This window comes from Parasteatoda tepidariorum, chromosome 4, assembly GCF_043381705.1.
Source record: "Parasteatoda tepidariorum isolate YZ-2023 chromosome 4, CAS_Ptep_4.0, whole genome shotgun sequence".
Classification (NCBI taxonomy): Eukaryota; Metazoa; Arthropoda; class Arachnida; order Araneae; family Theridiidae; genus Parasteatoda; species Parasteatoda tepidariorum.
The window spans coordinates 92,330,836-92,355,878 of NC_092207.1; the positions used below are offsets into that span (position 1 = coordinate 92,330,836).

At 28.2% G+C, this 25,043-nt stretch overlaps 2 protein-coding genes across 2 annotated transcripts in view; both read right to left on the reverse strand.

Moving 5' to 3' along the window:
* LOC107441145 (lipopolysaccharide-induced tumor necrosis factor-alpha factor homolog) overlaps positions 1–20,958 on the reverse strand; it is a 64,599-nt gene extending 43,641 nt beyond the window's left edge. Inside the window, exons 1-5 of the mRNA XM_071180201.1 lie at positions 20,843–20,958; positions 18,163–18,231; positions 16,419–16,478; positions 16,112–16,177; positions 3,092–3,257 (exon numbers count right to left, since the gene is read on the reverse strand). Coding sequence (XP_071036302.1) covers positions 3,092–3,257; positions 16,112–16,177; positions 16,419–16,478; positions 18,163–18,217 — 347 coding nt within the window. The 5' untranslated portion in view covers positions 18,218–18,231; positions 20,843–20,958. The remainder of the gene's footprint in view (positions 1–3,091; positions 3,258–16,111; positions 16,178–16,418; positions 16,479–18,162; positions 18,232–20,842) is intronic.
* Positions 1–25,043, reverse strand: part of LOC107441147 (lipopolysaccharide-induced tumor necrosis factor-alpha factor homolog) — a 324,710-nt gene that overhangs the window by 141,761 nt on the left and 157,906 nt on the right. The gene's annotated exons all lie outside the window — the stretch shown is intronic.

The following is a 25,043-nucleotide window of genomic DNA, read 5'->3' on the forward strand; positions in this document are numbered from 1 at the left end:
AACTAAAATTACAATTTAATAGTAAAATTAGATTATTTACAATGTTAACATTCATTTTAGTAGAATGGGTAGACTCGCCCCATACGAGAGATTTGTCAGCAGTTCTATAAAAATATACAGTAACAGCGTAACTGTTAATATTTTCTAAAATCTATTTCACAGCTTTAAAGGCGGATAAATAGCGATTCCGAAACACCTATTAAAAGCCTTTTTTCTTTGATATTTACTAAAGTTTGACAGCTTGAAAGTTGACAAACTGAAAAAATGGGTAGACTCGCCCCGGTTTACGGTATTAAATTTATGGAATATGAATAAAATTGTTTTCAGACAACCCAAAAACAATAAAGTAACCATCAAAATAAAAAAAATGCCATCAAAGAATAATAATAGTAATAAAATCACAAAGTAATAAAGTTGCAATAAAAATCAACTAGAATTAAATAGCAAGAAATAACAAATGGCATATTTATAAGATAGTGAAACGTTCTCAACAGCAAATTTTTTTTCTTACTGTAGAAAAATGATGTTTTCTTAGTAAATATAGTCCGAGATTTTCAAAAATTTATTTATAAAAAATTCATATTAGGTTATTCAATGAAAGTCGAATTTTTTGCTTTTGTAATGACTTTGTGTTATAAGATTAAATAAAGCATGTTTTTAATAATTCATATTATCAAAATAAAGATAACTGCATTCTGTATCATTTGGCATTGCTACTGGCATCTCATGATAGTCAAAATTATTACAATAAATTATCTTTGGTACTTATTCTTTATTAAATCTGCACAAATTTGGCGTAGTTTTAATTGGTGCCAAATATACTAATTTAATACTTTGTGCCTATATCATTACTTAGGTATAGTATTACCATTAGCATTTATTGAAACAGAACCAATTACCATAATACCCTGAGTGTCCATTACCAAAATGAATTAAGTATAATTGGCGTAAATTAGGATATGGTAATTTTTTCCTCTCTTATAAATGAATTAGTACTATTTATCCACTAGTTTTGCTTTTCAGCTCATAACTTCTTTTAAATTTTTAATGACCGTTGATTTAAAATTATTTAGTTTTATAGAAGCTAGTTTTAAGCATAACTATAAACATAAAAAGCGTAACTATAAACATTAAAAGCTTAACTACAAATAAGTTAAAACTCGCGGTCTCAGGTAATTTTAGAACTGCTAATTATATGATTTAGTCTGTCTGCTGTTGTTTTAATTAAACTGAGCTATAAGCTGACATGTTATCCTTAAAATATTTGAAAAAAAATTGGAATTGCTTTCCTGCAAGGGACGTCAAGCGTGGGTAAATAGTAACATTTGCTTATCCCACGATTTACAGCCAATCAAATTCGACATACACGCGTGACGTCGCTTGCAGGCATCCAACTAAATTTGATCTCAAAATTGATTCTGCATGATAATAAACTAAGCCTAATTGCAACATTAACACGCTACACATAACAGTATCTTTCTCTACTCGAGTTGTAAGTACACAACTGGGTACCTGCAAGCACGTTTCGCGAGTGTAAATCGTGGCATTTGTTTATGCCACGATTCAACAGTCAATCAACTTCGGCGCACACACGTGTCGACGCTTGCAGTCATTCAATTAAATTTGATCTCAAAATTGATTCTGCATGATAATAAACTAAGCCTAATAGCAACATTAACACGCTACACAAAATAATATCCTTCTCTACTCGAGTTGTAAGTACACAACTGGGTACTTGCAAGTACTTTTCGCGAGTGTTAATCGTGGCATTTGTTCATGCCACGATTCAACAGTCAATCAACTTCGGCGCACACGCGTGACTACGCTTGCAGGCATTGAATTAAATTTGATCTCAAAATTGATTCTGCATGATAATAAACTAAGCCTAATAGCAACATTAACACGCTACACACAACAATATCTTTCTCTACTCGAGTTGTAAGTACACAACTGGGTACCTGCAAGCACGTTACGCGTATGTAAATCGTGGTATTTGTTTATATTACGATTCTGCAGTCAATCAGGTTCGGGAAGCAGGCGTGACGTTGCTTGCATGTATCCAATTACATCGGATCCTAGAATCAATTTACCGTGATAATAAGCCAAGCCTTGATAGCTGTATGGACATTTTTATAATCCCATAGTTTGGTAAGACCCTGGGAATTAAGCGGTATTCTTCTTCTCGAGTTGCAAGTACCCGATTGTCTATAGCTTAATTTATATGAATAGCTTTTGCCAAACCAATGACAAAATTTAATTTTCAAACGTCTGTCCCAAAGTATGTATTTGGAATTTTTTTAGCGATTTTTTACTAACCCCTTAAACTACCTAACGTTAAAACTACCTCTTGTAACAACTATCTAAATTTCTAGATCGTACAAGGTGTTCAGGAGTTATAAAAGAGACACACAGGTATACAATTTTTTTTTTATAATTATAAATGTTTTGTCAATTATTTTTTGTAAATGAAATACAATGTTTATCGTCATTATCTTAAAAGCAATATATTTTTCGGTACACTAAATGCTTTTTTTTTTCCTGAAAAAAATAACTTGAAACTTGTATGGGAATCGATTAAAAAAATTAAATGAAACAGCTTGTTTAGTGATAAATGAAACATCTCTTGTATACGAGAAAAATTACGGGATATTTCTGAAAATTTTGAAAAATTGATTATTTTTTACATAAATTATTTGTATTAAAAGTAAAACTTAAACATAGATAGAACATATACCTGTTCGCACTATTGGCAAAACTTTTAAATAAGTGTAGTGTTTTGTATGAGATTTTTGAATGATGTAGAAATAAAATCAGATACATATTACATTTTAAAACGCTTAAAAAACTTAAACGTTTTATACTCCTGAAATTTTTTGTTTTGTTTTAATTAAATAACATTAATATGTACTTTTTATCAATACATAATTAAGAAATAGTTGTAACATTTCGATGTACCGATCATTAATGACAGAAACACATTTTCTTATGCAATAAAAATTAAATTTTTAGCTCTCAAAACATTTTACTTTCCTTGCACTGAAAAACAGTTTTTATTAATTCAGTTTGTGATATTAGATAAATCATTACTAACCAGAGAAAAACGAGAACTAAGACAGCTGTCCAAGTACATATCCCATACACAGTCACGGTTGTCGTTTGCACCTGCTGGTGACAGCATACGCAGGTTACGCGCATTGGGTTAGGTCCGTATAGTATTCGAGGTACAATCACGATCGATGTTTGGGGAGTTTGGGGAGCTAAAGAAAAGAATATTGTTTGAATCATTACACAAGCGTTAAAAATATTTATTTCTCATTTTCATAGATAGCGCTATGTGCAATAATGTAACAAAAAATTAATATTTATATTCCATTTAGGCACTCGAACGTTTATATCATTCTTTAATATAGCTATTAAAAAGTTGGGTGATTGAAGAAGCTGTATTTAATATCAGTTGAAGAAGATGTTGATGGATGCAATTCTAATTCTTAACTGTTTTACTTACAGTTGCTGTGTACTAACACAGTTGTTGTTCCTTACAGTTGTTGCTTACTGTCGAATTGATTACTGTTTACAGAGTGATACAAACCAGCAATTAGATATTAAGCATCATAAACTACTTATTTAATACTTTTCTCCGTAAATAAAAATCATTAATTTGATCAGTTATCTTTCTTACCGCAACCATATAGTGCAGAATGAAACCATATAGTGCAGAATGAAACCATATAGTGCAGAATAAAATATATTTTATGAGATTCCCTCTACATCTACCTATTACATTAACATAAAATTCATACTATATAGTGCAGAATGAAATATATTTTATGAGATTCCCTCTACATCTACCTATTACATTAACATAAAATTCATACTATATAGTGCAGAATGAAATATATTTTATGAGATTCCCTCTACATCTACCTATTACATTAACATAAAATTCATACTATATAGTGCAGAATGAAATATATTTTATGAGATTCCCTCTACATCTACCTATTACATTAACATAAAATTCATACTATATAGTGCAGAATGAAATATATTTTATGAGATTCCCTCTACATCTACCTATTACATTAACATAAAATTCATACTATATAGTGCAGAATGAAATATATTTTATGAGATTCCCTCTACATCTACCTATTACATTAACATAAAATTCATACTATATAGTGCAGAATGAAATATATTTTATGAGATTCCCTCTACATCTACCTATTACATTAACATAAAATTCATACTATATAGTGCAGAATGAAATATATTTTATGAGATTCCCTCTACATCTACCTATTACATTAACATAAAATTCATACTATATAGTGCAGAATGAAATATATTTTATGAGATTCCCTCTACATCTACCTATTACATTAACATAAAATTCATACTATATAGTGCAGAATGAAATATATTTTATGAGATTCCCTCTACATCTACCTATTACATTAACATAAAATTCATACTATATAGTGCAGAATGAAATATATTTTATGAGATTCCCTCTACATCTACCTATTACATTAACATAAAATTCATACTATATAGTGCAGAATGAAATATATTTTATGAGATTCCCTCTACATCTACCTATTACATTAACATAAAATTCATACTATATAGTGCAGAATGAAATATATTTTATGAGATTCCCTCTACATCTACCTATTACATTAACATAAAATTCATACTATATAGTGCAGAATGAAATATATTTTATGAGATTCCCTCTACATCTACCTATTACATTAACATAAAATTCATACTATATAGTGCAGAATGAAATATATTTTATGAGATTCCCTCTACATCTACCTATTACATTAACATAAAATTCATACTATATAGTGCAGAATGAAATATATTTTATGAGATTCCCTCTACATCTACCTATTACATTAACATAAAATTCATACTATATAGTGCAGAATGAAATATATTTTATGAGATTCCCTCTACATCTACCTATTACATTAACATAAAATTCATACTATATAGTGCAGAATGAAATATATTTTATGAGATTCCCTCTACATCTACCTATTACATTAACATAAAATTCATACTATATAGTGCAGAATGAAATATATTTTATGAGATTCCCTCTACATCTACCTATTACATTAACATAAAATTCATACTATATAGTGCAGAATGAAATATATTTTATGAGATTCCCTCTACATCTACCTATTACATTAACATAAAATTCATACTATATAGTGCAGAATGAAATATATTTTATGAGATTCCCTCTACATCTACCTATTACATTAACATAAAATTCATACTATATAGTGCAGAATGAAATATATTTTATGAGATTCCCTCTACATCTACCTATTACATTAACATAAAATTCATACTATATAGTGCAGAATGAAATATATTTTATGAGATTCCCTCTACATCTACCTATTACATTAACATAAAATTCATACTATATAGTGCAGAATGAAATATATTTTATGAGATTCCCTCTACATCTACCTATTACATTAACATAAAATTCATACTATATAGTGCAGAATGAAATATATTTTATGAGATTCCNTAGAGGGTATCTCATAAAATATATTTTATTCTGAACTATATTCAACGTTGTGGTATGAAAGATAACTGATCATATTAATGATTTTTACTTACGGAGTAAAGGATTAAATAAGATAGTAATATAGTTTTCAAATGTTAGGAAATATGTTATGCATATTTAAGCATGACAAATATAATTCTCTGTTATAAACCATTTTGTTATAACAAATGCAATTCACTTATCTTATATTGATTAACGAAATATGCTTTCACGAATAACCATTGATACAGAGAATATCATATTCACAACACCCCTAGCAGCATAATAACTTGGGCCGTCAATGAACTAATATTCATGAATCTTGACTCAATAAAGGCTCAAAGGGCCTATATTTTCCGATTTAGAATTGTCCATTTCAGCCAATATTTTACTACCACTTTAGTACTAATATCGGTCCTACATAGAATAGTCAGAATCACCTGTTATTTTATAATCATTATTCAACCAATATAATCCCTATATAGGCCGATATTGACACTGCATAGGACCAATATTAAAAAATTTAAACATCCTAATATTGATCCCTCAGAGCCTGTTCATATAGGATCCATATTAAGCCAATTTTGAGCCCAACTAGTGCTATGGTATAATTGTTACTAGGGAAGATTGAGTAATTGAATCCAAAACAATGATGATTAAGATACCGATTATCATGTAAGGGCGTACGAGAAATTGCGGTTGGCCAATTTGTTTTCATAAATTTTAGTGTTCGAGTGTACTAAAAATATATTATTTATTATTTTTCACGTTTTGATGATTAAGGGATTTAAGTAACTGCTAAGGGACTGAAGTGACCTCGTTGCAAAAACTGACTGAAAGAGCAATTAACTATGACTCATTTGGCCGTTTCAATGATAATTTAGTTTTCAAGATACAATATAAACGATGAAATACACATTTTTATTCTTTCAAAACATTTAAGCAAACTTTCATTTACTGATACAGAAAGTTCTATTTTTTAATTTGTCAGAGGCAAGATTTTGCATACCAAAAACTTTATTTCCCTGCACCTTTTCTTTGTCCGGCTCTTAAAGTCAATAAAAACTTTTGTCTTATCTACAAATAAAATGTATTGGTAGTTTATCGTCATTAAATTTTTTAAACAGTTTTGGGTAACAGAGATATCAATATCACAGTAACTAGTATTTCAACCTTCATCTCATCAAAAAATAAACCAGTTGAACTTGAGTGGTTACTGCTTTGGAAACTGAAACTTTAACACAGTTCTGTTACAACACTAAAGAAAGAACTCAGACAAATCACCATGTGCGCACGTAACAATGCATATAATGTTCCTATACTGATACTACAATAAATAGAAGGACTTTCAGAAGTATGCCTACTGCAACTCAATGCAAACCTACCCCTAACACCTTTTGAACTGTCCGGGTCTCGACTAGAGGGGCATAAATTCTAGCCTACATCATGCATTCGATTTTTCGAAGATTCTTGGGCTCCTGGAATTTGTATAGCCTGCAGCTACACCATGCAGAACAAGTTAAAAACATCAACAATAAATAAATAAATAAGGTACTTATAAGTCCCAATTTTTCTTGCGAAACGTATTTTGATTTCAACAATTTTTTATATAAAATTTTCTAAAATTATAAACTAATATTAATGTCTCTGTTATAGTCAATTTTGTTCCCACCATAAACTTCTCTTAAGAGGACAGCTGAAACAAACAGTTAAAAAGAAGTAATTTTCTAAATCTTTGCTTATACTAATAACACCACGAACTATATTTTAATGTTTTTTGTGATAAAACCTTTGACGGATTATTAATGATTAAGTAAAAATTAAATTATAACAACAAAATAAAATGTAGGAGATATAGCTAAAATCATCCAACGCTGCTCGTCAGCTACTGATTTAGACTCTTGGGAATCATTCCACACTTTGAAGGTTTTTTACAATTTAGGTAATGAAATTTCTAGAATCCCATCTATTCTTAATGTTTAAAATCTATTTTGATTCAATTTTTTCATCCTGCACACATGGGGTTTGCATTCTACCCTACCTCACACACTTGGTTCTTATATCTTTATATCAATTGTAAACCCCCTTGTCAATATTTAGTAACCTTTTTCAAATTTGCTTATCCTTCACTATTGGTTTAACCATTTTTTATGTAATATGTTTTTCGCCTGTTTTATTCTCGCACTTTGTGTTTTTACAAGGAAGAAGGCTTCTGTTTATAGAAATAAAACTGTGGTATATCTATTTTTATCCGTTGATTGTGTTTTACTCATGTTATGCAGTTTTGTGTACACTAATGATATAATAAAGGATCGTCTAAATATTTCCTGATGATATTAAAAATTTTTACAATTTTAAATAACACGTAGCACAACTGTATGTTACTATTAAGAGATACATCCCATAATGCATAATTTTAATATCTAAAATATTCCCTACTTTTTTTACGCACGAAATCCTCGTGAAATGTATCACATTTTGGTGTAACAATGAATCTCAAGATCTGATACGAAAATTCTGAAAGATTTGATGGCCAAATATTAACAAAACACGAAGTGTGTTTTTTGTTGGGTTTTTAGATTTTATTTTTATTTTATAACCGCCGTTGTATGATTTTTACGTTAGGACTACCAATGTTCAACTCCGTAGCCTAGTAAGTTTTTATTCTAACTCAGAGGACAAGGAAACTCTTGGATCATTGGAACAAACCAATCTTCCTGGAGGTCTTCCTGATAGTACTAACCCGCATTTGCTTTACATGGAGAATAAAAATGGCAACCTCCCACTGTTAGTCCGACAGCAAGAGAGTTCTAAACCCTGATCCGTTTATCACTAAAGATTTTTCCTCAGCACTCTGGTTGGTGATAATCTGGAACAGAATACGTATCAATCACCCACTGCTGCCATTCGAACTTGGGCCCATTGGGAGGAAAACCTGCAAGCATCTGAGGCACCGCGAGCATCTGAGGAACTGGGTGAATTATCATTCATATCGCTAAACTCTATAGCTGCACTCTTGGAGAAGAAATTTTGACGAGTGTTGAAATACATCATCCTTCAAATTATTTTAATGACATGTTGAATCATTTTATTTTAAAATTAGTTCTTTTTCGTACTTTATTGCCAAATTCTATAGCTAAAATTGAATGGCAACGTGGTTTAGTATAACAATTACTGATAGCACTTGGCTAACTTAAACAGCACTTGGGCATCTTGCTTTTCGAATCGAAGATCACAGTTCCTTTCTTTTTTGTAATCTTAATAAAGTGCCTGGTTGAACCATATTATTATGAAATTAATCCTTTCAGAACTTTATTACCTGATACTATTGTTTGCTTCAAAGGACAATTAGGTTGAATTTAAAACTTGAAGATTATCTTAAACAAAATTGTGCATATTACTATCCATCTTGGTGATCTTTACAACTAAACTGTTGGAAACTTTTAAGAGCTTTTAACCATGCTCAAATTTGCTGTATTCTACAATGCAATATTATACTAAACCATAGCATCCAATATTGAAATCAATGCTTATTGAAATCGATTTACAGATATGATTAAAACAGCAACATGTTTTAATTTATCACCTTATTAAGGTTGAAGAGATATTGCAAGATATTTTATATTAATCTTGAACCAAGATACCGAAGAACGTAGCGAATTTGCCTCGGACATTTATATGTATTTTTATGCGTCACTTTTTAGATACGCATTTACGTACTTAGTGTTTTACCTATAATTTCAGCCTTCTGGCACTTATTAACTACTAAATTGATACTGATAATTGTTATTTGCAAGATCTCATTAAAAATGAATATTAAGTTATTTCCTATATTAATTAATTAATTTTTGTTCTGATAATATTTTAGCCAATACAATTGTAAAAAATATTTTGTTTTCACAGAATTATGCATTACTTTGTTCGATAGATTTTTGCCCATTCGAATGACGTTCTAGAAATTTATAGTTATTTCATGTAAAATGAAATGATTTCAAGCAGGATTTGTTTCAAAAATGTTCCAGTTGACTTTATGTAAATCATTATCGTGAAATTGAGACGCGGGTATTAATGGACTGAATTTTTCAATTAATTATATTTACACTTAATATGCCCTGCACGAGAAATTATTCATTTGATATTTTACATTAGCTAGGGATTAAAGCAATGATACGCACCATTTTCCAATTGGCTGTTTTGAGAAAATAATTTTATTTGAGTTTAAAGATAAGAACATATTAATAAATGTTACAAATAAAATGTTAGATAAATATAATGAATATGAAATGTGAATAAAAAGAGACTATTTGGAAACTTGATAGCAATGTCTAAGAATCATTAAACCTGGGAATTGTTTGGGGTATAATAACAACAGTTGTCTAATAGTTAAAAATTACTTTCTATACATAATAATATAAAACAACAAACTATAAAACAAAATTAAACATTTGTTTGTTGTTTCACTATTAACACCAACCACGCAATTTTTTAAAACACATGCCACCACACGATCTTAGGTCTCTCTTCGGCAATAAATAAGCTACACTACTTCACTTGCTTAATACTCCGTGTAAAGGTGTCAGCCCATGGCTTTTAACAGAAAGATTAATGTAAAAAAAAAATTGCTTAGATGAATTGGAAGTAGGTACAATACAACTCATTTTTATGGAATTCAATCTGAAGACATGATTTAATGACAGCTGTTATTTAAAGTGTTTAGAAAAATGAATATAAAATTTCTAAAAAATATCTTAATAAGATGAACTGACAGAAATATGACTCACTTTCATGGATTTCAGTCTGAAAACATTGTTTAAGCACAGCAGTCGTTATGAGTGGTCAGAAAGATTAAAATGGAAATAACATATAAGAAAACAAACTTGTATAGATGAATTGACAGCAATACAACTCACTTGCATGGGATTTAGTCTGAAGATGTTGTTTAATTACAGCATTCAAATACATAACTTAATTAAAATTTTCAGAAATGTTATTATAAAAGTTATAAAACAAACTTGGTTAGACCAGCAGTACGATACTACTGATTTTCATGGAACTCAGTCTGAAGGCATCGTTTAATGACAGCAGTCGTTTAAAAAGTTCAGAAAGATTAATATTAACATTAAATTAAAAAAAAACCTTGGTTAGATGAATTGACAGGAGTTCGATACAAATCAATTTGCTGGGATTCAGTCTGAGGACATATTCCAATTAGCGCAGTTGTTTTAAGTGTTCGGAAAAATTAATGTAAAAATTATAAAAAAAAGCAAACAATCTTGGTTAGATGAATTGACCACAACACGACTCCCTTGTATGGGATTCACTCTACAGTTATTATTTAATTACAGCATTTAATCACATTGATTAATTAAAATTTTAAGAATGATTAATAAAAAAATTATAAAAGAATCTTGGTTAGATGAATAAAGAGCAGCGCGATGCAATGAATTTCATGGAATTCAGTCTGAAGACTTTATTTAATGACAGTAGTTGTTAAAAGTGGTCAAAAAGATTTATATAAAAAATATAAAATAAACTTGGTTGGATAAATAGACCGCAATACGATAAAACTCTCTTGCATGAGATTCTGTCTGAAAACATTGTTGAGTTACAGCAGTAGTCAGAAAGATTAATACAATAATTATAAAATAAATTTGGTTGGATGAATTGATAGCAGTAGGATGGAACTTACTTGCATTGGTTTAGGCCAAAAGAGTATTTTCAGAATCAGTTTAAATTGATTAAGAATAATAATAAAAAGAGTAAAACAAATATATATTAAGAAAAGAATTCAAAATAATTAAAGCAATGAAAAATAATACTTCCAGTGGAAAAATGCGCTATGCAGCTAAAAATCCAAAAGGAATTGAAACAAAAGAAACAATGAAAAATGAATAAATATGACAACCGCAGCTGACGTCTTCAGGGGGTACCAGCTCCGGAAGACATAAATGCAAAACCTTTTCTACCGAGAGAGCACGACAAATGTCTAAATTGCTCTCTCTGTACCCCAAAGTTTCTGCCAAAGTCCAGGAAGAGAATACAATTCAAAATATAAAATACATAAAGCAAATACAAAAGTATAAATTCAAGACAAATTCATACGCACAAAAACTTACATGAAACATAAATCCAATAGCCGAATTACACTATTGACTGCCAGGCAACAACTAAACTGAAATAAACGAAAAAACAAGCCCCCTAATTTGTGCAGATGGAAAAAAAAGGAATAGAAAAAAAGAGAGACTAAGTAGTGACATTATTAATAATAGTTTTCGATTGATGACGGTATGTAAAAACTATGGAATCAAGTCTGAAGGCATAATTACAACAGTTGTTTAAACGAATCTTAATTTCTCTTCACTCATTAGCTCTATAATACAAAGCAGAGGACAATCGTAGTTTATATAAATATATGTATTTTTTATTGTTTCGTTATTAATACAAAACACATAAAGTTTCAAAACACAATAGTTCTTGCGACCTCTCTTTTTTCATGCATAAGTTTTACTATCTCACTTACTTAACTCTCCGTATGAGGACGCTAGTTCCTAGACGAGTCTTAATGGAAAGATTTATATAAAAAGTTTAGTACAAACTTAATTAGATGAATAGAAAGCAGGATGAGAAGTTACTAACATGGAATTCAGCCCGAAGAGTGTTTGAATTATAACTACAGCAGTCGTTTAAACTGTTAAGAAAGTTTAATATAAAAATTATTAAACAAACTTGATTAAATGAATTGACGGCAGTACGTAAAAGTTACTTGCATTCGATTAAGTCTGAGATGTATGTGAGACTGTATTTCAGCAGTTTTTTGACATGCTAAAAATGAATAAAATGGAAGCATTAATAATCTAATTTGAATGTTTAAAAATTTTTCTAAATACTTATTTATCCGTATATATAATAATTCTCCTATTCATTCAGACATTTAATTAATATTCAATCAAAGTAAGTGGTTATTAGATGAATTTAGGAACTATATTTATCAGAAATTTGTTTTTCGAGCATCCCAGGCTATAATAATTATTAACCAGTCTGTAACTATTAAGTTTGTATTTCCTTATCATGCTTATTCGATTTTGAAAAGCATTGTTTTGATATAAAATAATAAATTTCGCAAAAAACAGTTATTCAAAGATCTTTTTTAAAAAAGTTAGAAAAAAACTAATTATTTCCATATATTTTTTAAAATTTTGATGATATTCAAATGATATTTTTCAATGGTTTCCAAAGAAATTTAATTGAAAAAGTATAAAAATCTCTTCTTTTTTTTAACTTTTTGCTTGCATGCACAGTATGAAGTAAGTGCTTTGACTTTTTATAGAATGCATAGTTTCCAAAAACTTTTCTGTGTCTCGTGTGGAGTTTTGTTAACAGAAATAAATTTTTTAAAAAAAATTTTAGGTTACAATATTTAAATAACAGTCTTTATGAATACTCATTGCAGGTTTATAAAACCAAGTGTAAGTATGGGTGGGCAGAAAAACAACATCTGAAAATAGATTTCGTTCTATGCAAAGTAACTTTCGTTTCGACTGTTGTTTTGTTCTATCAATTAAGTTACGAAATCAGGCACAGTTTATCATTTGAATTTTCTATCATCAACATATAAGCGGTAGCCACCATATGAAAAATATGGTGCCAGTAATTAAATACGGGGTTGTGGTCGAAAGCTTAGACTAATTACACCGAGAAAAAACATAAGGTAAAAACTACAAGAATATGGTAACATTTATCATCTTTCTGGCTCTCCGAAACACTAGGTTCGGTAATTTTCACCGAAGTGATTTGGTAAAGAAGTTTTGATAAAACTAAGAAAATATTGTTTTACAATGTGTGATAAAATTTGGTAATTTATCACGATACCATTGAGCATGGTATAGAAACGATTTATTCGCTGAAATTTACTTTTTAATTTTATATTTTTTAATAAATGTGTATCAATATAAGAACTATAATTTCGAAAACGAAAATTTCCAATAAACCGTTACCTTATGAAAGGAAAAATCAACAAATATATTACTGTTTATTTTGGTTTCACTAACCAGAAATATTATTTTTTTTACCAGAAATGTCATTACTATACACTACTATAAATTATTTAAAATTAATTTATTTTATTTTCCGTTAAATTTATTTTCCGTCTTCCTTAGAATCCTATAACATTACCTACATAAACAAAAAATTTACGATAATCACATTTATTTTACAGTTAATAGTTAAGTTAGGTTTACTTTCTAATAAGTTATATTTATTTAGTATACATCAAAATGTTTCACAGTGTGTAGAGAAGCCGATTCAATGTTTGAAATCAATGATGTGAAGATATCTAAGATCGAATCAAAAATCTCATGCCACAGAAATAAAAATTTCCCCCAGTGTAATCTAATGATTTTAACAAAATTAAATTAGTGTAAGAGCGCGTATGTTTTTTTGTTTTGTTTTTTAAAGTTAATATTGAAGAATTTTTTTAGCGTCTTTTTTTTTTGGCTGGAAAAGTAGTGTATTTTAATTGTAAAAAAGATCACCATTAAGATATGGAGCAGAAGCGACAACAGTAGGATATGCAGGCGGCTGGTCCATTATAGCTGAATCTGTCAGAAAACAAAACAAAATTTAAATTATAATTATTTAATACTATTTATTCATAAAGTTGTAGTAACGAAAAAAAAGGAGCTTTGACTACTTTCAATTTTGCTAGAGTGAATCATTTTTGGAGCTCTCCACTTGCTTAACAATACAAGTTTGAACAACTTTCTGTCCACTGCATGGTAAAATTTATTTATCTTTAAGCAAAATTTCGTGCTTCACAGTGAAAGTTTAAATTATTTCTTGAGCACTGCAAGCTGAATTTACCACCATGCTATTGTAAAATTTTTTTTTATCGCCATTCTAAACTTTGACCACTCACCGATAAGCTTGAATGTTCAAGTTTCAGTTTGAGTGCCTTACATGTTAATACAAATGACTGTTATTTTTTGCTGTTGTTTTTAATGCCATTTGTCAATACCAGAAAACCATCTTGGTGAAAACAGGTGAATATAGGGCAAATGGTGCATTTCTTGTTTTTCAGTGGCACCATCTATGGCTGAGAATCCGGCCATAGATGACAACTGATACAATTTAAATCTGTTGGGTCACAAAGTCCTCCATATTCCAACAGCAAATCAGTATCTCTGGGGGTAATGAATTAGAGATTGATTCTCTGGTTCAGGTCTAAATTTCGATCTGCGGATGAATGAATAGAGGCCTGAATGAGTTCGCAATATAACCTTACTGGGACGTGTGTGTCCCATTCTTAGCCATAGATAGCGCCTCTGAAAAACAAGAACACTTTCCGTTTTAAATTCGCCTACTGATATCGACAGTGGTATTAGAAACATTAACAACATAAATCTGAATGATTTAATTTAAAATTAGTTAAATTTCGTAAATATGATTAAAATTTGAATAGAATTAGAAATAAATCATAACATGTTTTAAAAAGTATAGCATACTTCCATTTCATTTCTTGAAACTATTGTTCAAAAATACGAGTTTCTTTTTGCTACTCGAAAATTTAATTTAAGTATGTTTCTCATGATTCAAATTTTCTATAAATTAAAATCGCATCATTATTATCTTCAAAACAGACTAAAATTTATAAACCACAAATTTAATATTAATTTAAGTTATATTTTAAACTTTTTCAAAAAATAAATAAACCAAATTTTGTTTCTTCACCTAAGAACACACTGTTGCTGCAGCATTATACGTATTATGTAGAATTATTTAATTCATCTATTTAACTAAAAAAAATTTATAATTAAAGGCCATCTTAATTTGAAATCCTCCTAATGGATACAAATTCTTCATATTCCAATTTAGCTTTTATGGTATATTTACTTAACTTCTTTTTCATGTGTAAGCTTACAAATCCAGATATATATTTGGTATATTAAAGTAAAATACGTTTAAAACTCAGAAATTTCTGAAATGTTCTTCATTATTATCTATTTTTGTTGAAAAGACCATATTTAATAACTCTGTTTTACAGCTCTTTATGAAAAATAAAATAAAATAACTCTTTTTGTGTTCGATATATTCGAAAACATTTAATTCTACATAATACGTATACATAACATAATACAATAATATTTTAAAATTAAAACTTAAAAAAGAGTAGAAATTAAACACTAAGCTCTTATGTATTTGCCAATAGAAATTGATAAAGACAATAAATTGAAATTCAATGACTTTCTAAATTTTTTTTTTTTAATTTTGAAAAATCAATTAACTTAACGCAATGATATACTGAAAAAAAAATCAGTTTAATACAATCTTCAAAATTGTAAAATTAATCAAGCTGATTAATTTACGACAAAATGCAATGTAAGACACGTTTTTTTTTAAAGTTAAGATTGAAGAATTTTCTCTGCGACATTTTTTGGCTGGCTAAGTAAGGTATTTTAATTGTAAAAAAAATCACCATTAATAGATGGAGCNTTTTTTTTCTAAGTAGTGTATTTTAATTGTAAAAAAAATCACCATCATGATATGAAGCAGAAGCGACAACAGCAGGATATGCAGGCGGCTGGTCCATCATAACTGAATCTGTCGGAAAACAAAACAATAAGAAAATTATAATTATTTTATACTAGTTATTCATAAAGATGTAGTAGCAAAAAAAAAAAAGAACTTTGACCATAACATTACCCAAGTAAGCAAAAATTTACGATAAACACATTTAGTTATACAATTTTACAGTTAATTGTTAAGTTATGTTAACTTTCTAATAAGTTGTTTTATTTACTATACATAGATATGTTTTACAACGTGGAGAAAAAAAAATCACCATTATAATATGGAGCAGAAGCTGCAACAGCAGGCGGCTCGTTCATCCTACATTCAATAGCTGAAACAAAGGGAAAATTATAATTATTTTATACTAGTACTTCATAAACATGTAGTAACGAAAAAAAAACTTTCCATTTTGCTGAAATGAATCATTTTTGGAGCTCTCCGCTTGCTTAACAATACAAGTTTGAACAACCTTCTGTCCACTGCAAGTAAAATTTATTGCCAAAAAGAATTTATCGTTAGGCAAAATTTCGAGCACTTTCTGGAAGCTTCACAATGAAAGTTTCAATTATTTCTTGAGCACTATAAGCTGAAATTACCACCAAGCCATCGTAAAATTTTTTTATCGTCATTCTGAATTTTGACCACTCACCGATAAGCTTGAATGTTCAAGTTTCAGTTGGAGTGCCTTACATGTTAATACAAGTTACTGTTTTTTTTGCTGTTGTTTCTAATCCCATTTGTCAATAACAGAAAACGTTCTTGGTTAAAACAGGTGAATTTAGGGCAAATAGCGTATTTCTTGTTTTTCAGTGGCGCCATCTTTGACCGAGAATTCGGCTATAGATGGCGAATTCTCGGCCAAAACAAGAAGCACACTTTCCGTTTTAAATTCGCCCACTGATATCGACAGTGGTATTAGAAACATTAACAACATAAATCTTAAGGATTTCATTTAAAATTAGTTAAATTTTGTAAATATGATTAAAATTTGAATAGAATTAGAAATAAATCATTACGAAGTATGTTTTAAAATGTACATCATACATTCATTTCATTTCTTGAAACTATTGTTCAAAAATACCAGTTTTTTTTTGCTACTCGAAAATTTAATGTAAGTGCGTTTCTCATGATTCAAATTTTCTATAAATTAAAATCGTATCATTATTATCTTCAAAACAGGCTAAAATTAATAGACCACAAATTTAATTTTAATTTAAGTTATATTTCAAACTTTTTCAAAAAATAAATAAAATAAATTTTGTTTCTTCATCTAAGAACACACTTACTGTAGCTGCAGCATTATACGTATTATGCAGAATTATTTAATTAATATATTTAATTAAAAAAATGTTTATAATTAAAGGCCATCTTAATTTGAAATCCTCTTAATGGATACAAATTTTTCATATTCCAATTTAGCTTTTATGGTATATTTACTTTACTTCTTTTTCATGTGTAAGCTTGCAAATCCAGATATGGATTTGGTATAGTAAAGCAAAATACGTTTAAAACTTAGAAATTTCTGAAATGTTCTTCATCATCATCTATTTTTGCTGAAAAGACCATATTTAATAACTCTGTTTTACAGTTCTTTATGAAAAATAAAATAAAATAACTCTTTTTGTGTTCAATATATTCGAAAACATTTAATTCTACATAATACGTATACCTAACACAATACGATTATATTTTAAAATTGCAAATTCAAAAAGTGTAGAAATTAAGCACTAAGCTCTTATGTATTTGCCAATTGAAATTGATAAAGATAGCAAATTGAAATTCAATGACTTTTAAATTTTTTTTTTAAATTTTGAAAAATCAATTGATTTAACGCAATGATATATTGAAAAATATCAATTGAATTCTTTCTTCAAAATTGTAAAATTAATCAAGCTGATTATTTTACGACAAAATGCAATGTAAAACACGTTTTGTTTTAAAGTTAAGATTGAAGAAATTTCTCTGCGACTTTTTTTGACTGGCTAAGTAGTGTATTTTAATTGTAAAAAAATCACCATTTTCAGATGGAGCAGAAGCTGCAACAACAGGATATGCAGGTGGCTCGTACATTCTACATTCAATAGCTGAAACAAAACGAAAATTATAATTATTTTCTACTAGTATTTCATAAAAATGTAGTAAAGAAAAGAAACTTAGACCACTTTCCATTTTACTAGAGTGAATCATTATTGGAGCTCTCCGCTTGCTTAACAATACAAGTTTGAACTACTTTCTGGCCACTGCAAATAAAATTCATTGCCAAAAAGACTTTATCGTTAGTTAAAATATCGAGCACTTTCTGGAATTTCACAATGGAGCTTCAATTATTTCTTAATCACTACAAGCTGAATTTAAATTGATGATACTTGATTGGTGGTATCCTGATAGTATGTATATTCTGATATATAATATATAAAACAATCGGTATATTTATCCAAAATGATAACCGGTTTAAAATTTAACTTGGTCAATGATCCTCAGCAAATTACATCATGTCTTAATTTACCAAAGATTAAACGAACTTAGCAGACGTATCAGAGCAAAACGTTTCCGACCTTTAGTACTAGAAAAAATTTATCAAATTTGTTCTCTCTCCTTTTTAATTTTTCGGTTAACTTTAAAATTCTGAAAAGCGATTAGTTTACAAAATATTGCAAACTATGTTCACGTAAAAATTACAAAAAGGGAATTATCAACATCGTCATCATAGTTGGACAGACAGCTCAATGTGGGCCAATGCATTCCTCTGAAGATTTCTCTATGAAAACTTCCGATTTTTCGTTAATCTCCAATTCTTTTCCTTAATTGCAAGAAAATAAGACTTCACCGTATTAGCTTATCTCTACCGCCGCCTACCCCGCTCTCCTGTTACTGAAGTTTTAAAGAGCAATATCTTCTTTTTTCTATTGTCATCACTCTTTTTTTAATCTCAAGGGCCATCCAATTCATTCTATTTATTTTTGTTTCTTTAATAATATTACAAAATTTAAATAAATTTTTTTTTATTAATTAAACTGTAATTAATTGAATTATAATTAATTAAATTATAATTAATTAAATTATAATTAATTTATAATTAATTAAATTATAATTAATTAAATTATAATTAATTAAGTTATAATTAAAATTAAATGATAGCGAAAAGAGAATTATCAGGGGTGAATTAAAAATCTGAATTTACATGGTATATACATGGGAACTAACTCCGACTTAAAAACTCCTTATTTTTGAATGTAAACAATATAAGTCCAAGTATATATAACGGCTGAACGGTAAAGGAGATTTCATTTTCCCGTGATTTGGGATAGCCTATTTTTAAAGTCATAAAGCGCAAAGTGAATATCATGAGTAAAAATATNTTAATTAAATTATAATTAATTAAATTATAATTAATTAAATTATAATTAATTAAATTATAATTAATTAAATTATAATTAATTAAATTATAATTAATTAAATTACAATTAGTTAAATTATAATTAATTAAGTTATAATTAAAATTAAATGATTACGAAAAGAGAATTATCAAGGGTAAATTAAAAATCTGAATTTAAACGGTATATACATAGGAACTAAATCCGACTTAAAAACTCCTTACTTTTGAATGTAAACAATATAAGTCCAAGTATATATATCAGCTGAACAGAGATGGAATTTTCATTTTCACGTGATTTGGGATAACTTTTTTTTAAAGTTATAAAGCGAAAAGTTAATACCATGAGTAAAAATCTAAATATTGGAGACAGATGTAGGAGATATGATTAGCAAGTAATCTTATTTGAAAGTTATAAAGCAAAAACTAAAAGTAAAAGGCACACTTTTGAATATAAGCACCATAAATCAAAAGATAAATATTGACATCCAGGTAAAGGAAATATTGTCATGTGACCTGAGTCTGCTTGTTTTGAAAGTTATAAAGCGAGAAGTGAAAGCAAAAGTCACACTTTTCAATATAAACACCATGAATCGAAATATAAATAATAAAAACAGGTAGAGGGGATATCATTGTCATGTTACCTGAGTTTGCATGTTTTGAAAGTTATAAAGCGAGTAGTGAAAGCAAAAGTCACACTTTTTAATATAAACACCATAAATCAAAATATAAATATTAAAAAACAGGTAGAGGGGATATCATTGTCATGTAAACTGAGTTTGCATCTTTTGAAAGTTATAAAGCATATTTAAAAGTCATAGATTTTTAGATCATCCGCAAACTATTCGCGTAATTTTGAAAAATTAGCATTGACTGGTTACATGATTTCTAAAGTATTTCAGTCTACTTTATGAATTTAAAATAAATATATATACTAAATATGGTAACAGAGATATTCTCAGCATGAAAATATTTTTTATGAAATATTTTTTGATGCTTCGAAATGTAGTGTTATAAGTATAATTTATTTCTTTTATTATTTTATTTATAAATCAAAATATACATATTGACTTCCAAGTGAAGTGGATAATATTGTCATGTAATCTTATTTTTCACGTTTTGAAAGCTATAAAGCGAAATGTGAAAAAGTGAAAGAAAAAGTGAAAGTATAAACACAATATTAAGATTCGAGCAGATAGGAGTTTCTTTTAATTTAAGTCTGGAATTTAACTGAATTATTATTAGAATAAATCAAACTTAGTAATTTATGACACTAAAATCAAGAAATGTACATATAAGCGTAAAATAATTATAAGTCTCACTTATTTTGCCAAATTCAAAAATGTAGAAAGAAACGTATTTTGAAAATACTGGTTCCTTGCCTAATAAATACTTACAACCAATGCTGATTTCGTACACAAATTAAACTCGTTTGTCCTTCACACGTTTGTTCACACGTTTGTCCTTCATTCTAGGAATAGTGTTTCACGAACTTTTCAGGAAGTGACTTCTTAGAAAATGGAAATTAATGTCTAGACAAGATATTCTAATCTACAAAGCTTGTCTGGAAATGAGATAGGGAAGCGGCCGTGGGGATCACTTCATGGGGGAGGGGTAATTGCTTTAATAGACAACAATAACTGCAGCAATTTTTTATTTCCCATAACAATTTTTCAAAACTAAGCAAAAATCAGGGGTGCTAATTTGTTATTAACAATTCTTTTTCCATACATCTGTTTTTTTTATAACCTAAATTTATTAATTAATTGAAAATGGTGTATAAATTTCAAATTTTTTTTCTCCAAATATTAGTATTCTCCATTTTGTGAGGTTTTTCAAATATAATTTTAAAACAATTGACTTATATCGGATCTGCGTCGAAACGATGTCTTTAACGATCTTTTTAAATAATAATAATTAATGATTATCATAAACAAAGTTTCTTTTGCGAATAGAAATAGTCTGGGCCCTACAAATTTGGTAAAAATGCTGAAAATATTACTCTTCACAAATATTTATTTAACCACTAAACTACCACATAATTTTTATTTTCGAGAAATTCTACTATTTACCAGAAAAATTAGTATTAACAGTTAGTTTTCAACTTACTTCTAACTGTTCTATATAATGCAGTTAAAATTTTACTTCAGTATTTAAAGAAATGTGAGGAAGAAAGAAAAAAAGTATTTGCTTTTTTCAAATTATGCTTTTTTTTCGATCATCCGCTACCTATTTCGCATAATTTTTAAAAATTGTTGCTTTCTGGTTACATGATTTTCGAAGTATAACGGCAAAACTTATAAATTCTAATAATAATATACTAAGTATATAATATTCTATATAAGTTATAAGGGGGTAAGTGAAAGACGCACTTTCGAATCTTAACATGAGAAACCAAAATAAAAACATTGACACCAGGTAGAGAATATATCATTGTCATGTGACATGAATAAGAATGCTTTTAAAGTTATACAGTAAAAGCAAAAGACACACTTTTGAATATGTTGATGTTGTTGCCGTCGGCCATTTAGGCAGAGAGGGTGCGGTTATTCTTGTTTTCCAGTGGTGCCATCTATGGCCAAAAATTCGACTTCCGCCACATCCATACATCTCACTTGTTTATAGGGCGAACCCATTAATGCATCCATTCATTCATTCACATATCGTAATTTTGACCTGAACCAGACCAATCTCCAATTCGGTACTCATAAAAGTATAATTTGTTATGGGAACACAGATGACTTTATGACCTGACATATTTAAGTTGCACCACGCACCATTTACTACAGATTCTTCAGCCGGCTGGATTCGAACTCTCGTTCTCACGAACGTGAGTCCAGCGCCCTTCCAACCAATCCCTGCCAAGCTATTATGTAGCTATTATATGCTATTATGTATTATAGGCTTCATGTAAGTTACTAAATATAAAATATACTATATATGTTATAAAGGAGAAAGTAAAAGCAAGAGAAGCAGTTTTGAATGTAAACATAATAAATCAAAACATAAATACTGACATCCAGTTTGAGGATATATCATTTTCATGAGATCTGAATTAAAATGTTTTGAAGGATATAAAGCGAAAAATAAAAGCAAAAGTCACACTTTTGAATATAAACACCATAAATCAAAATATAAATAGTGACAAACAGGTAGCAGGGATATCTTTCTCATGTGACCTGAGTTTGTATCTTTTAAAAGTAATAAAGCATGTTCGAGAGTTATAAACTTTTAGATCATCTGCAAACTATTCGCATAGTTTTGAAAAATTGACGTAGTTCACATTGATTACAGTTGTATGATTTTTGAACTATTTCCGCATAATTTATGGGTTTCAAATAATAATATACTACATATGGTCACAAACACATTCTAAGCATGAAAATATTTCTTATGAAATATCTTTTGATGTTACGAAATCTAGTGTTATAAGAATATTTTATTTTTGTAGTTAATTCGAACAATTCCAAACAATTCCAATTTATCTCACAATTCCAAAAAAAAATGAGCCTGAGAAAAACATTTTATCTTAGAAATTACAGAAATTTGTAATTTTCCTATTGAGCTTGTGACTTTAATATTGCTTTAAATAATTTACTCTCTATATTTAAAAAATTCATTCGAGCAAACAGTAACGTCACTGTTTATGGTATTTAACATCAGGTTTTTTGTTTTGTTGTGCGGAAACTACAAGACTAAGAAAGCTGAAATTGTGATGAACTATGGAAAAAAATAGTAATAAGTTGTAATAAAATAAAAAAAGTTTGAGAATTATTAACTGTTGAATTTAACTTGAAGTTCATCTTAAACATATCATTAAACTTTTTTTTAAAATTGTCTTCAAACTTTTAAAAGTAGCACTAAGAAGTAACTTCAAATTTTTAAATTTTTCAAAGCTTAATAATTTTTTTTAATTATACATAAAATGTTTCTTTTTGCTTCACTGTTAATTTTTAAAGCATTGTTTAGTATATACTAAATTAATATTATTTATACAATAAATCAGCTTTTTTCAAAAAATTGAATAATTGTCAAATGCTGCATAGGGAGAAATTTATTCCTCATATGCAGCATTCATTCATTGAAAATTAGGTATTCATTGAAGTATGCGATAAGTATTAATTTAATGATTAACGCTTATGAAAATAAATAAACATGGAACAGTTTCAAACAACATATTTATTAACGTTAACAAATACTTAATACTTTTTTTTTATTGCCAATGGCCAAGGTTACAAAAGACCACTCACCACAAAAGAGAGGAACAACAAAATAAACAAACACAAACAAAACAAACATGGTAAGAAAAGTCTGCAAATACTAAATATATGAGACATAAAATTATTTGATTTTGTTTACACAATAAAAATAATAAAATTCTAAAGTGAGACCTATACAAATGATTCAAAAATTGAATACATATGTGTATGCAATAATAAAATCAATATATATCTGAACAATATTTTTTATAAAAGCTGTTAATATATTTTTAGTGATTTATCATTGAAAAAAAAGAATATAAACTTAGATAAAAAAATACGATTTTAATTTTTTTATGTATAAACTTGCTTGTTTCACTGCATCATGTATATCAAGAACGTAATACATTTGACTATATATATTTAATTATATAATACAAAATTATGTATATTTAATATAATATTTTTTAATAATTAACTATATATATTTAAATAGATATTCAACTATTATATCTACATTTATCTATATAGTTAACAGGATTACAACAAACATAAAAAAGAAGAAAAAATAAACTATGAAACAAGAAAGAAATTATCAGAATGTAATGTAAAAAAAGGCAAGACACTTAAAGTTATTTGTAGAAGCTATTTTGAAAAAGAAAAAAAAAGTCATAGTTTTTCTTTAAACTGGAAGAAATTTATAGTTTTAAACTATATATGCCATAGTGCAGAAAAGAAATTTTCCGAGCTTCATATCGGATAAATCACTACCAATAAATATAAATAAAAGAAAGATTAATATATATGGGTGATTCTCACGAAACATGAGATTCACTGTCCCTTGCTCCAAGATCTAACACTATAATACTAAAAGAAAATTTTTAAAAAAAATATTAATAAATAGCATTGCTGTTAGCATTTTAAAATGACTTTGCACTAGCATTGATTGTTTTGTATACTTAAAAAATTTAATTGAATATCAAAATATCATTTTCCTGGCATATCCCAAACAATATTTCCAATAATAACTAGCTTCAAAACTTCCCATACATTTTTCAAAATCAAATTTGTTTTATCTTATCTTATGTAAGCATTTCTAGAATATACGCAGAGGGTATTGTTTACTAAAACTTCGTTTAAAATAATTTTTTCAGTCAATAATTTGTTTGTCCCATGAAAATCTGTCATTTTCCTGGCTACTTTTATTTAGTGATTTATAACCAAAATAGATAGCGCCAGGAATCAATATCTTATGTTAATAGATTGATTAGATACCCTCCTATATGAACATGTCTTGTTGCATGAATAAAGAACCAATTTTCTG